Consider the following 12,859-nt stretch of genomic DNA (forward strand, 5'->3'; position numbering starts at 1 on the left):
CTCTATATCCATATGGGGAGGGGGGGGTTGTTTGTGGACAGTGGGGGTACATCAGACATGAATAGGAAGCTTGCAATGAGCATTTCACTCGACAGAAAGTCAATACACAATCAGGATGACAAAAGAACTCTCACATTTCTCATTTACCCAAAATCTCATCTCTCTTCCCCTCCCCAACTGTACTGTGATCGACTCTACTCCAGTTCAGTCCACACTTTACAGTCCAGCTACTTTTCTAGGTATATCAATTACTTCGCTGTATATATCCCTGTATAGATAGAAGATACTATTGATAGTTGTGATCCTTACACTAGAAGTTTGCTCACGTAAGTCCAAGGCTAAAAAATTGAAAGTATATGAATAAATATATAAAACAAGTAAACTGAGAGTTTAGAAAAGTTATGCAGCTTGTTCTGTCTTGGAAAGGATGGCTAGATTATCGTTTTTTATTTTTGACATTATTCACTGATAATATACCAACAGGTATTACTGATGAGAGCGTTCATCAGGATACCGAGGGAGAATGTATCCCCCATTACCAAAACCCCCCAATCCCTCTGCTAGGACACCGTGTGCCCAGGTGAACACTACTTCAACCAAACACAATCAATCCTGTTCTCCTGGGTCACAGAAAGGGAAAAACCTTTAAAACAAGCTCACAGGGCAAATAGAATAATAATATAATAGAATAATAATAGAAATAGCCTTTTGTCATCGTAGCTGCAGTATGTAATCTAGGTTCAAGTAAAGAGTTGCTGATTTGGACCGCCTGGAAAGCCTGAGTTGGCAGGTAAACGTGATGAGGGGAAGGAAGGAGAACATCTAGAGGTAACGTGATGGTGAGTCAGGAGAACATCTAGAGGTAACGTGATGGTGAGTCAGGAGAACATCTAGAGGTAACGTGATGGTGAGTCAGAACATCTAGAGGTAACGTGATGGTGAGTCAGGAGAACATCTAGAGGTAACGTGATGGTGAGTCAGAACATCTAGAGGTAACGTGATGGTGAGTCAGGAGAACATCTAGAGGTAACGTGATGGTGAGTCAGAGGTAACGTGATGGTGAGTCAAAACATCTAGAGGTAACGTGATGGTGAGTCAGGAGAACATCTAGAGGTAACGTGATGGTGAGTCAGGAGAACATCTGGAAGTAACGTGATGGTGAGTCAGGAGAACATCTGGAGGTAACGTGATGGTGAGTCAGAACATCTAGAGGTAACGTGATGGTGAGTCAGGAGAACATCTAGAGGTAACGTGATGGTGAGTCAGGAGAACATCTAGAGGTAACGTGATGGTGAGTCAGGAGAACATCTGGAGGTAACGTGATGGTGAGTCAGGAGAACATCTGGAGGTAACGTGATGGTGAGTCAGGAGAACATCTGGAGGCAACGTGAGGGTGAGTCAGGAGAACATCTGGAGGTAACGTGATGGTGAGTCGTCTCAGTAGGCCCGCCTCAGGAACCATGACCCAGATGTTCCACCTCATGACAAACTGATGAGGTTTGTCATGACAAACCTCATTACAAACTGATGAAGATTTATTCACAAGGTTCTCTGGTTACATTTTTTTTTTTGAAATTGCCACTATTTGTCTCCAACATAATGCATTTTTCACTTTTCTTACAAAGATGCAATGACAAGTAGATTACATGTCGTAATATATCCTGTGTCCAGCAGCAGGGTCTACAGCATCAGACTTCCGGCACAGCCGTCACCACACTCTCGAGTCAGCTGTATTTGCTGATGCCTCTTATCTGGGGTGGAAAGCGGAGGTTTTCTCTTTCGGTCAGTGTCTCCCAGGCAGGTGGAGAGGAGGGTTGACTGATGGGGAAAAGCTAACCTTTCTCTCAGAAGCCCCTCCCCCACCCATCACACCACGCATGTTCGGGAGAGAGCACACTTTCGTGCGGAATAACAATGCAACAATAAGAAATGGAATAGATGAATAGATTCTTCAATTTTATTACAGCTTGTGAGACTCAATCTCTTTGTAGGCACAGCCAAGCATTAAAAATATTCATGAATATGAGTCAAACGTAGAAGGTAATGCAAGAGCATACACACTGGAGAGATCAATACGCTGCAACAACGGGGAAATAGTCGCCAAACGTCAGGTCTTAGAAACAACAATAACAACATCTTCTCGTGGTTGAGTCTTCTTCAAGCAAAAATGTAGTCGATGTCTTACATATCTTAAGGAATCCTGCAGGGTAGTGATTCTCTGAGTGATTGGAGAAGGAGGCTCTCGGGGGCCCAACTAATGCCTGCAGAATGCATGCAGGTAGACAGTCGCATCGATACTGCACACAACAAACAATGCAAAACTCTCGTTGCCTCGCTGTCTCTCTAGAACTTCTCTCCTCCCCGCCTCGTTGATCACTTGAACTCTGAGTTGGGCTCATGTGTGGCCCTCTGGGCTGCCTCCACAGACTCATCTCCTGTCCCTGGGGGGGGGGTGGTTCTACACCACCCGTTTGATACGGAGGACTCTCGTCTTAAACAGCTCGAGCTGGTCGTTGGCCAGCGCGGCTCGCAGGGCCCTGAAGAAGGCGGTGTACTGGGCGGTGTTGTGGAGCATCAGCAGCACCCCCGCCAGCAGCTCATTGGTCACCAGGAGGTGGTGCAGATAGGCCCTCTGGTGGTTGGTGCAGCAGTAGCAGCCGCAGCCCTCCACCAGCGGTCTGAAGTCCCCCCGGTACCTGGGAGGGGTTGAGATACAACACACAGGGTGGTCTTCTTTAGGCCAACACTCTGCAGTGGCTTTGGGGGTAACTGTTTACTATTTTGTTATTTTGATCAAAGACTAATTATCTATTCATTGATGGACAGATCAAGGTTAGGTCATCTGTCTGAAAGATGCCTACAAGTAGCCTGTGGACACTGGGGTATGAACCAGGGCCTTTGTGCAGGGAGGGAGTCACACACCAACCACTAGACTACCCTAGACTCAAAATCAGACCTTAATTACTGAACACAAACTTGACCGGCCCTAGGAAACTGTAAAAGGTTTGTAAAGGTTTCAAATTCAAACCATCTAGCATAGGCAATGACGAAAAACAATCTGATAGCTTCATCCACCATGAAAAATGTGTTTATTTCGGTAGAATAGCTCTGTCACGAAACAGGAATCAAGGCGTCACTCCGCCCCACTCTGGTCCATCTTCCCCAGAAGTTCTGCTGTAACATAGGACTGCTGGAACTGCTGGAACTTCTGATCTAGAAGTCCTAGGACTGCTGGATCAGAGATTCTGCTGTAACACAGTAGGACTGCTGGAACTGCTGGAACTTCTGATCTAGAAGTCCTAGGACTGCTGGATCAGAGATTCTGCTGTAACACAGTAGGACTGCTGGATCAGAGATTCTGCTGTAACACAGTAGGACTGCTGGATAAGAAGTTCTGCTGTGATGCACTAAAAAATGCAAAAAAGATGCACTACTGTGGGGTTTGAAGGTCATTCAAAAGGAGACTCGCTCTTAACAGAGAACCCAGACGGACTGAAGCCTCCCGTGGAGGTGAGTGGACAGAGTGAGACTCACTTGGTGTCCTTCAGATCCATCTCAAAAGGCGTCATCGTCTCTGCTCCGTCTTCCAGCTCAGCATCTCTGCCCCGCTCGGGCTGCCACGTCTCATCCAGCTCCTCACCAAGCTCCAGCTCCAGCACTGACACACAAACACACACACACACACACACACACACACACACACACACACACACACACACACACACACACACACACACACACACACACACAATAAAAGTGTGTTAATATCTGCGCCTCGTTCCTTGTCATGCTCTGCCTTGCGATTCATCGGTGCGATGAATTAGAAATACGTAATAATGAAATGTCACTGCTGTGAATGCTTTGTTGATGCAATGAATATAAATCATATACAAGACAAAATACATTCAATACGGTTGAAGACCATGTTTCCCCTTCTTTTCTTGCATATTTACAGCAGTATCGATTCAGTACATTTCTTGCCACTGGGGGATAGGGAAGAGTAGCGACAGCTAGGGGGACAGAATAATGCACAAGGCTGACCTCCTAAACAGATGTAGAGAGCTCTCCCCCCACAACAGGGGGAGATTAGGACAGTGGATAATATTGACTCACACAACCTAACATAAATATCAGAAATAATATCATCTTATCAGCACTTATATAGTAAAGAAGACCAGTGACAGTTAGTGACTGATGGGGGATGTCGCCAGCTGGACGTTGACAAGCAAAAGACGTGGGAGAGGCTCACCAACTGGCCCTCAGCCTCAAGGGCCCCCAGAGTCAGGAGCCCCCAGAGCCAGGGGCCCTCAGAGTCAGGGGCCCTCAGAGTCAGGGGCCCTCAGAGTCAGGAGCCCTCAGAGCCAGGGGCCCTCAGAGTCAGGGGCCCCCGGAGTCAGGGGCCCCCAGAGTCAGGAGCCCTCAGAGTCAGGGGCCCTCAGAGTCAGGGGCCCTGTGAACTGAAAGATCAGAGGATCAGGGGAAGAAGCCTGAACGAGGCCAGCTGAAGAAAGAAGGTTGGTCCGACACAAAGGAGTTCCACGACAGCCATGCTGAGAAACACCTTGTGGAGAGGGCTTCAGAACACGGGTAGAGTAGGAAGCCACGTCGACACAAAGTAAAGCAGGAGATAGCGCACCAGAGAGGAGCGTTAATGAGTTCCCTGGGAAGCACAGAACCCCCAAGTTATTGCATGAAGGAAAAGGCCTCTGTGAGTAACTGGGAACAACTGAAACAGAGAGATAGGAGTACCATAATTAAATAGACTGGCAGATGGAAACAAGCAGTGGAAGAGGAGAGGAGGATGAAGAGCTGGCTATAGGGTTATATTATCATATATGCTAATACGCTACGCTAAAGAGGAGTACCCTTTGACTCGGCAAGCGTCTACATATGAGGACCGTCAAAGGGACACTATGAAGCATTTTAAGTAATGTATTAGCTAAAATCAATGTCCTCTTTCATAAATATGTCGTCATTGGTGTAAAATCACCTCTGCCATGTCTGTGTGCGTCTGTGTGTGTCTCTCTGTGTGTGTGTGTGTGTGTGTGTGTGTGTGTGTGTGTGTGTGTATGTTAGTGTGTGTGTGTCGTCAGCGATTGAGTGGACGAGTGAGGAGAGCGAGCGGTAGCGTGCGTGTCCGTTTAGTGAAGTAATGAACGAGTCTGGTTGTGTGTATGAATAAAGCAAGGGCGTTATTTTGCATAGGGACAGAGGTAACATACATTTCCCGACCAACTTTGGGAAGAAAGGATTGTCCCTACCAATATTTTGATTTATTATTTAATATAACGTAAATATGTTTTACATAATGCATTTAATATAATATTTTATGGCAAACTCTTGCCAAACTCGGCGGCCACCGCCCTAAAGACACGCCGATTTTGGGGGGGAAGCCCGGCGCTGATAAGCTGCGTCCTTCAAATACCTTGCGCGATGGGCACGGGCACTGATTAAATATTCACGTGAATCTCTGGAGCACACGCGCACTTCTGACCTGCCTCCACGTTATTCGCTTCAGAAGTTGTGCACATGTAAATCTAGATTTTATTTTAATAAAGTATTTATTGTTCAGCATGATGCAGTCTACGTAGTGATCTTGGTTTTTATCTGTGAAGTGTCCCTACCAAAGCTGAGACCAAACTTGAGACCTATAAGCAGACGCACTGCCGGTCAAAGTGATGGGTGTTGCCCTCGAGAGAGCATCGGCCCTGGAGGGAATGTCTCCCCTGTGCTCCTCGGTCTGGGAGCCATCAGCAGGAAAGGTGTAACTAACCATCTCGTAGTTTGAGGCGGAGCGCAAGAGAGTATACGTGCTCCAATAGTGTGAGATAAAAATAAAGCACATTAATTAGAATGATTTTAGCTTGTGCGTGCCCGTGCCCGTGATAAATCACACACAAGCTAAAATCCTTCAAATGAATGTGCTTTATTTTTATCTCGCACTATTGGAGCACGTTTACTCTCTTGCCTCCAACTACGAGATGATTAGTGTTACACCTTTCCTGCTGTCGGCACCATTCAGCGAACAAAAGGCAACAGGCTGCTCTTAGGGTGCCACTCAATGACATGCACATGCAGACCGAAGTGTCATCAACGCGCCCACTCAAATGGTGTGAAATGCCGACTTTCTACTCCTCATTTACAATTATAAGGTCATTAACATTTCCGCCAGCGAAAATACTACCTCAGGGGTAGTATTTTTTCAGGATATTTTCAGGATACCAATGTCAGTGGTGCATATCGTACCCAGCGTTCAGATATACAGCCCATCGGGAGAATAGTGGAAGAATAGCAGGACTAACGTGTGAAAGCAGCTGAAGCTTCTTGGCATATACCGCCTACCATAGTTGCAACCAGGTTGCCCCATCCAAAAAAAAAAGCAAAGCACTATTCGTTTGAATGCAATATACAATTGTAACACTAGATTGGACTGATTCCTACACACTGACCCTTTAAAGCTAGAGGCTATAACCCATCGGCAAATCCTTTAAATAAAATGAATGAGAATAAAACCTGGATAACAACACAGGGGCAAGACAGGGTGAGGCATTGATGTGAAGACACCACACAGCCCTGACTGTAGTCCCTATGGCTTAACCAGCATAAGAGAATCAAGCTAGCAAACCATCGCTCCCTGCCTTCCACGTGGAAACTCAAAGCAGAATCGAACTAGCAAACCATCTCTCCCTTAGTCTGGGGAAGCTGTCATTTTCTTCAGCACAAGAGGCGCGATCAACGGGCCTAGTTCAATCGACTCTGTACGCGATAGGCTGCTTGCTGTCGCTTCCCTGTCGTCATTGTGTTAAACCAGCCAATCGCGCGCCAATGGGAAAAGCCAGCTTGGTGATTGGCTTCCGCAAAAACGGAAGCAGAAAGAAATGTATTGCTCTTCTCCAGACCCTTGTGCCGGGCGAACTCAAATCGCCGGCGGAATGGGCGGGGCTACCCAGTATATCTCTCCCTGCCTTCCACATGGCCACTCTAAGCAGAAATTAACTAGCATACCATCTCTCCCTGCCTTCAAGATGGAAACTTAAAGCCCTGACCGCTCATTCATTGGCAGAGCTACACCTTCTAAAATTTCTGATGAAGGATTCGGTTCTAACAAGGTATGATTGTAGCAATGTTTCTTTACACATTAGGTGGATGGTCTTTATGTTAGGGTATCTGCAGGTTTCAGCAAGTGAAATTTAAGACTTTTTAAGACCTTTTTAATACCACCTTGAATTAATTTTAAGACTTTAAACACGCTATGGTGGGGTGTTTGGCAACAGACGCGAGGCAACTTCGGAAACGGACGTCTTCCAGCCAACTGTCCTTGAATTTGCACCTACCCATTGTCGCAGACTATCTAGCAAGCACGCAGATAATCGTTTATATATGCAGCTAGCAAGAAAGAAGCCTCTCTACATGTCCTTCCTGAAAAGTCCCAGGAGAAAAAAAAATAAAAAAATAGACCTGCCCGACAAATTTAAGATCTTGCGTTACAGTATTTAGGACCAGCATATGACATTTGTAACGAATTGAAGAATTTTTTAAGGCCTTAAATTTAGAAACATGAATTTAAGACTTTTTAAGGATGCGCGGACTGCAGTGTGTGCTGGCAGAGGGGTATCCGAGGGGGATGTGAATCTCAGACCATGGCCGTAAGTTCTTAGGCTCTGATGTTCCTCTAAGCTATCGCTTAGCATTCACATCATTTGCCTCTGGATGTTACACACTGACGCCTGCAATTATGCGACTTTCTACGATGATGATAATAGGAAATGGAAGAATCAGGCCTCAATCCTCTGGTGTGTGTCATAAGCCTTTATCTTTAGAGAGTTGAGATGACTAGATCTCCCCTTCATGACATGAAGGCAACAGAAGAATCCATTGTGGATTCCTCCACAAAATCACAGCGGCATCACAGCCTTCAGCTACCAAGGAGACAATACCGTATTTCTTTCGGTAAAAAAACACACACATTTAAACTAAGAAAACGTCCCCTAATATTCTAATGTTAAAGATTGTACCGCTGGCTCACAGGTGAGCTGCTAAAGAAGCATGTTTGTGCCCCGACGTTTACGACGGCATAGCCTCTAAAGCAAGGTGAGGAGGCACTGCCGCACTACTGCACACCTGGGGTACTGGGCGTGATACCTGCTCTCTCGGGGTCCAGGGAGAGGTCCAGGTCAAAGGTCAAGGCGCAGCCCCGCTCCGTCACCTGGAAGGGGAAGAAGCTCTCGAACAGGTCCACCCCGGCCTCCACACACGCCACCACCTCGTCGGGCCTGCCGACACCCTGGAGCAGCCTGAGAACCACACACACACACACACACACACACACACACACACACACACACACACACACACACACACACACACACACACACACACACACACACACACACACACACACACACACACTTCATAAAAGCTAAAAATACATTGGTATGCAGAGATAATCTGGGATCTCTATGAAAATACATAGTTCTGCATTACAGCAGAACTATCGGTTACAACTCAGTTTGAAATCAATCAAACAGGAGCAAGGAGAATCAATCCATCACAGCCACACACACACATCTATCAGCTCAGAGCAGGTCCACTGCAGAGAGCAGACCATGTCCTCTCCCATGAGAGGGTTAGGTTCTCTCCCCCTTTTGCCCGGGCCTGATCAGACCAAGCTCAACATTTGATAATGACCTCATTATGGTGGACACCCACTGCCCGTCTCTCTCGCCACACGCCCCGGAGACGTCTGATGGTGAATAACTGTGGGTGCTCTGGGGCTGTATATGCCCCCAGCCACTCAGCGGCTCCCCCAGTTCAGCGCCCCACCTACTTCAGCCCCGCACCCCCAGCACCGCTCCCCCTCTCACTTCATGGGGAAGGAGGAAGCAGGAGGAGGCCATGTGGGAGGAGTTCCCTGGTTGAAGGCCATTGAAAGGACACGCTTCCTGAGGGGGAGAGATGCCTATGGAAGGGGAGACTCTTCCTCCTCTGCCCCAGCCGCTACCCTGGAGAGATGAACTCAACCGCCACATGGAGGCCGAGAGAACATACCGAGGGGTATGGATGACAGCTCGTCATCTCTTCCCCCCCCAAAAGGTACCCTGACTGCAAGCCCCCCCCCTCGTCAAGGTTGGGCCAGACAGAGAATAATGAGCCTTGGTAGACGCGTCAGCTGAGCGCATTGGAAGACTATGTCCTGGGCGGAAGGAGGCTGGGCAGCCCGCTGCAATCCTCCATGCCAGTGCTCAATGTTCTTTAGGGAATCATTCATTGTTACACGATATGTCACGGGAAGTCAAGGTCAGGACATGGAATTCTAGATATGGAGTAGACAGGAGATAGGAGGTATAGAGACAGGAGTGGTAAAAGTGTATAAGCAGCATATCACTTTCATTGAATTAATCGTTTTCATTGAATGAATATGAATGATGGTAGGCTATAGTCCTTAGAAGAGGACATGGCGGAGACTGGAGAGAGGGGCGGGTTGTCCACGTCTGGAGGGACAGTTGATTGGCAGACCAGGACTTGGTGATGTTAAATTATCCAATAAGGTCACACAGATAGACAATGTTTGGGTAAAGGTGGACATAGAATTTAATAAGCATGTTGTGGGGCTATATGTGGGAAAAGGGTACTCATACTACTTAATATTATTAACAGGAACAAATCCAATTTAAAAAAAAATTGAGAAAAGTTTTGAAGCACTGTTTTTTCTTTTTCAATGAAGATAACTATACTTGCTGGAAACTACTGATATTTTATGGAATATCTAGATATTTGTACGGTGTCCAGCGACTCCTGTGTTCTTATGGTCCATTGTTTATCTAATCGTGTTAAAAGGCTAATTGATGATTAGAAAACCCTTGTGCAATTATGTTAGCACAGCTGAAAACTGTTAAATAAAAGTTAATCGAAAATTGAATTTGAAAAAAACTGTCTAAGTGACCCCAAACTTTTGAACGGTGGTGTACACACACACGCATACACACAGGCTGGCTGTCCCCCAACCCCTACTACGCTGTGGACGGAGCGGGGGGCCGACCTGGGCTTGTCTTCTGGCAGCTCCACGGCCACGGCGCTGATGAGCTGCGTCCTCAGCGGGCCGTCCATGGAGCCCGTCTGGAAGCCGTCCAGGCAGAAGCCGCCCACTGGTCGCTTGGCCGTCTCCCTGGCCGACCGGAGCCTCTCCTCCAGGCTGTCCCCTCCCTCCACCACCCCCAGCACCTCCGCCCCCTGCAGCTCCTGGGACACACACACACACACACACACACACACACACACACACACACACACACACACACACACACACACACACACACACACACACACACACACACACACACACACACACACACACGACAGAGAGGGGTTGGGCAGGGAGACAGAGTGAAGGGGGACGTTTCCAAAGAATATGACGGGTACAGAACAAAAGTTGTTGGGGTTATCTTCCCCATCATCTTGAAAACCAAGTTGGGCTCCAAAATTCATCTCACATGATAACAAAGACTTTCCAACCATCCCTTCAGTCAGTCAACAACTTAACAAAATAACACTAAACACCAAACACCTTAACGATAAGTAGTGTGATGACGACTGCAGTGTGATGATGACTGCAGTGTGGGTGTGTCAACATACCGCCGTCTGTTGGTGGATGAGCAGACATTCGTCGAGATGGGCCAGAGTCCGGTCCACTGATTTGCGGAGCCTCTTCCTGGAGGTGGCGTCCCCCTGCCAGGTCTCCCCATCGGCCATGCTCTGGTACAGGTCTGGCCTCAGCGCCTTCTGCAGGGCCATGAACCGGCCCACCGTCAGCTCTATCCGCCCCCCGCTGCCCCACACCGACACCGTCTGGACCACAGGGAGCAGGATCAGCCTGCTGGAGAGGCTGCTAGCAACATACTCATGGACCCGGACCTCCCACTAGAGAGGCTGCTAGCAACATACTCATGGACCCGGACCTCCCCCTAGAGAGGCTGCTAGCAACATACTCATGGACCCGGACCTCCCCCTAGAGAGGCTGCTAGCAACATACTCATGGACCCGGACCTCCCCCTAGAGAGGCTGCTAGCAACATACTCATGGACCCGGACCTCCCCCTAGAGAGGCTGCTAGCAACATACTCATGGACCCGAACCTCCCACTAGAGAGGCTGCTAGCAACGTACTCATGGACCCTGAGCAACATATTCCCGGGGGACAGTTAAACTCTGCCAATATGCAGAATGACTTGGATAAAAATGAACCATAGCGTTATTCTTGATGAGCCACCCTGACCTTGTTGGTGACGTGGCCCGCAGGTCTCGGGGTCAAGGGGTCATGGAGGGAGCAGTACAGCACTGTGTCATGAAGACCTGCACCCAAAGAACAACACAACAGAATACCAGTTGCAACAATTGGAAGTGTTTCAACAGAAAGGTTGGGGGAGACAGTATTTTGTAGGCCTACAGTGAGGTCGGCCATAGGTCGAGGTTAGTGCGAACAGGAACAATGGTGATGACATTATTTTGCAGGCCTACAGTGAGGTCAGAAATAGGTTGTCACCTTGCCAACGATTGGTTCGCTATGATACAATGCAAATTCTTAATTGATTCTTGTTGACAAAATAAATGTTTCATTGCTTTGAAAATTTAATTTCCTAGTTTCCTTTACACAAGCTTCCGTGTAAATTGCATGAGCAGCGCGATACAAGCAATTTTATAGGTGGGGGTATGAACAAATGTGCATTAGGCAGAAGATCAATAGTTGAGATGAAAACCACCACAACAAGGGAAAATACCGCGGGCCATGTAAACCAATCAGAAACCTTACTCCGCCCCCGTTGGGACACACAATGTAATTGTGTGTCCCAAGGACATATAATTACAAATTCTCTATTTACATCTTCTCTATTGTAGTAAGGGAAATAATATGTGCGCTAGTTCGGCGGTCAGGGTTACTTAGCTATTATTATAGATACTACCAACATGCAAGCTGGATGCATGATGATGTGCATCCTTTTTTCACACACTTTCATCACTTTATACAATGCTGCAAAGATGAAATAATTGAAGGCACATGAAATGAAGCCTGCATTTACCATACCTGCAAACTTCTTGAATCCATCCTTATATTCCTCCAACACTTCCTGGTGCTCCGCTCTTAAAGTTAAAAGCCAACATAAATATAAGTGGGGAAGACAAGGCTTGTCATATAAAGGAGATATGGACGTGTGTAGAATAGGTTATCTGGAGGGATTTTAACTCACACTGTGGATAGGGTGAGCTGTGTGACGGAGGGCAGAGGGCTCAGTGTGTGCAGGGTGTCCTGGGTCAGGTGGGGTACAGTACCACAGCGGGTGTACAGTAAGCAGCCGGGCACCTCCAGTGAGCTGGTGGACGCCCTGCCGATCTCCCTCAGGACACCGAGGCGGTATCCTCCCTGAACCACACGACTCAGCTCCAGTTTCATCTTTCATACAGCAATACGCTCTGATACCTACAACTGCAAAAAGATACGTCTTATAACTTGTTCATAACTGAGCAAGCCTCCCGATATGCGATAGGGACGTTAGCGACTTAGCTAACAAGCTCACGTGTTCTTCACTCATCGATACTGTGATCTTGAAACAAAGAAATGTGTGCAAGACAGTGGCCGTGGTTTAACTTGACACTGAAGGTTTTCATCGGGAGCAGTTTTAATAACAGCTTACCGTATTTTAACAAAAGCACTCCCTACTAGCCTGCCTACCATACACAGAGAACTACAACACGGACCTGGAACAAGACTACACGTCGCGGTAATGACGTCATTGTTTGGGTTACCCTTCGTAGTCTACAGATCCAAAGGTCGAAATGTTTTTTTAAAGACATTTAATCAGGGGAAAA

At 47.4% G+C, this 12,859-nt stretch overlaps 1 protein-coding gene across 3 annotated transcripts; it reads right to left on the reverse strand.

The window, feature by feature from the left end:
• Nucleotides 1-1,935: 1,935 nt before the first annotated feature.
• qtrt2 (queuine tRNA-ribosyltransferase accessory subunit 2) lies at nucleotides 1,936-12,780 on the reverse strand. Of its 3 annotated transcripts, none has more exons than XM_030349074.1 (9): nucleotides 12,685-12,780; nucleotides 12,241-12,476; nucleotides 12,078-12,133; nucleotides 11,271-11,347; nucleotides 10,633-10,845; nucleotides 10,040-10,239; nucleotides 8,143-8,294; nucleotides 3,535-3,658; nucleotides 1,936-2,696 (listed from the first exon to the last, which is right to left on the reverse strand). In XM_030349074.1, the coding sequence occupies exons 2-9, from the start codon at nucleotides 12,441-12,443 to the stop codon at nucleotides 2,459-2,461; spliced, it is 1,263 nt and encodes a 420-aa protein (XP_030204934.1). In that variant the 5' UTR covers nucleotides 12,444-12,476; nucleotides 12,685-12,780; the 3' UTR covers nucleotides 1,936-2,458. The 3 variants fall into 3 exon arrangements, with proteins under 3 accessions (XP_030204934.1, XP_030204932.1, XP_030204933.1); XM_030349072.1 differs by having other exon boundaries at nucleotides 8,122-8,294; XM_030349073.1 differs by having other exon boundaries at nucleotides 8,122-8,294; nucleotides 12,241-12,470; nucleotides 12,685-12,773.
• Nucleotides 12,781-12,859: the final 79 nt, after the last annotated feature.

Source organism: Gadus morhua, chromosome 23 (genome assembly GCF_902167405.1).
Source record: "Gadus morhua chromosome 23, gadMor3.0, whole genome shotgun sequence".
NCBI classification, from domain to species: Eukaryota; Metazoa; Chordata; class Actinopteri; order Gadiformes; family Gadidae; genus Gadus; species Gadus morhua.

Excerpts from the sequence above, each read along its gene's own strand:
- qtrt2 (XM_030349072.1), bottom strand. The coding sequence starts at position 12,443 with ATGAAACTGGAGCTGAGTCGTGTGGTTCAGGGAGGATACCGCCTCGGT. Across the intron at positions 12,134-12,240 it reads CAGCTCACCCTATCCACAGT|AGCGGAGCACCAGGAAGTGT; the intron begins GTGAGTTAAAAT and ends TTTAACTTTAAG. Across the intron at positions 2,697-3,534 it reads ATGGATCTGAAGGACACCAA|GTACCGGGGGGACTTCAGAC; the intron begins GTGAGTCTCACT and ends AACCCCTCCCAG.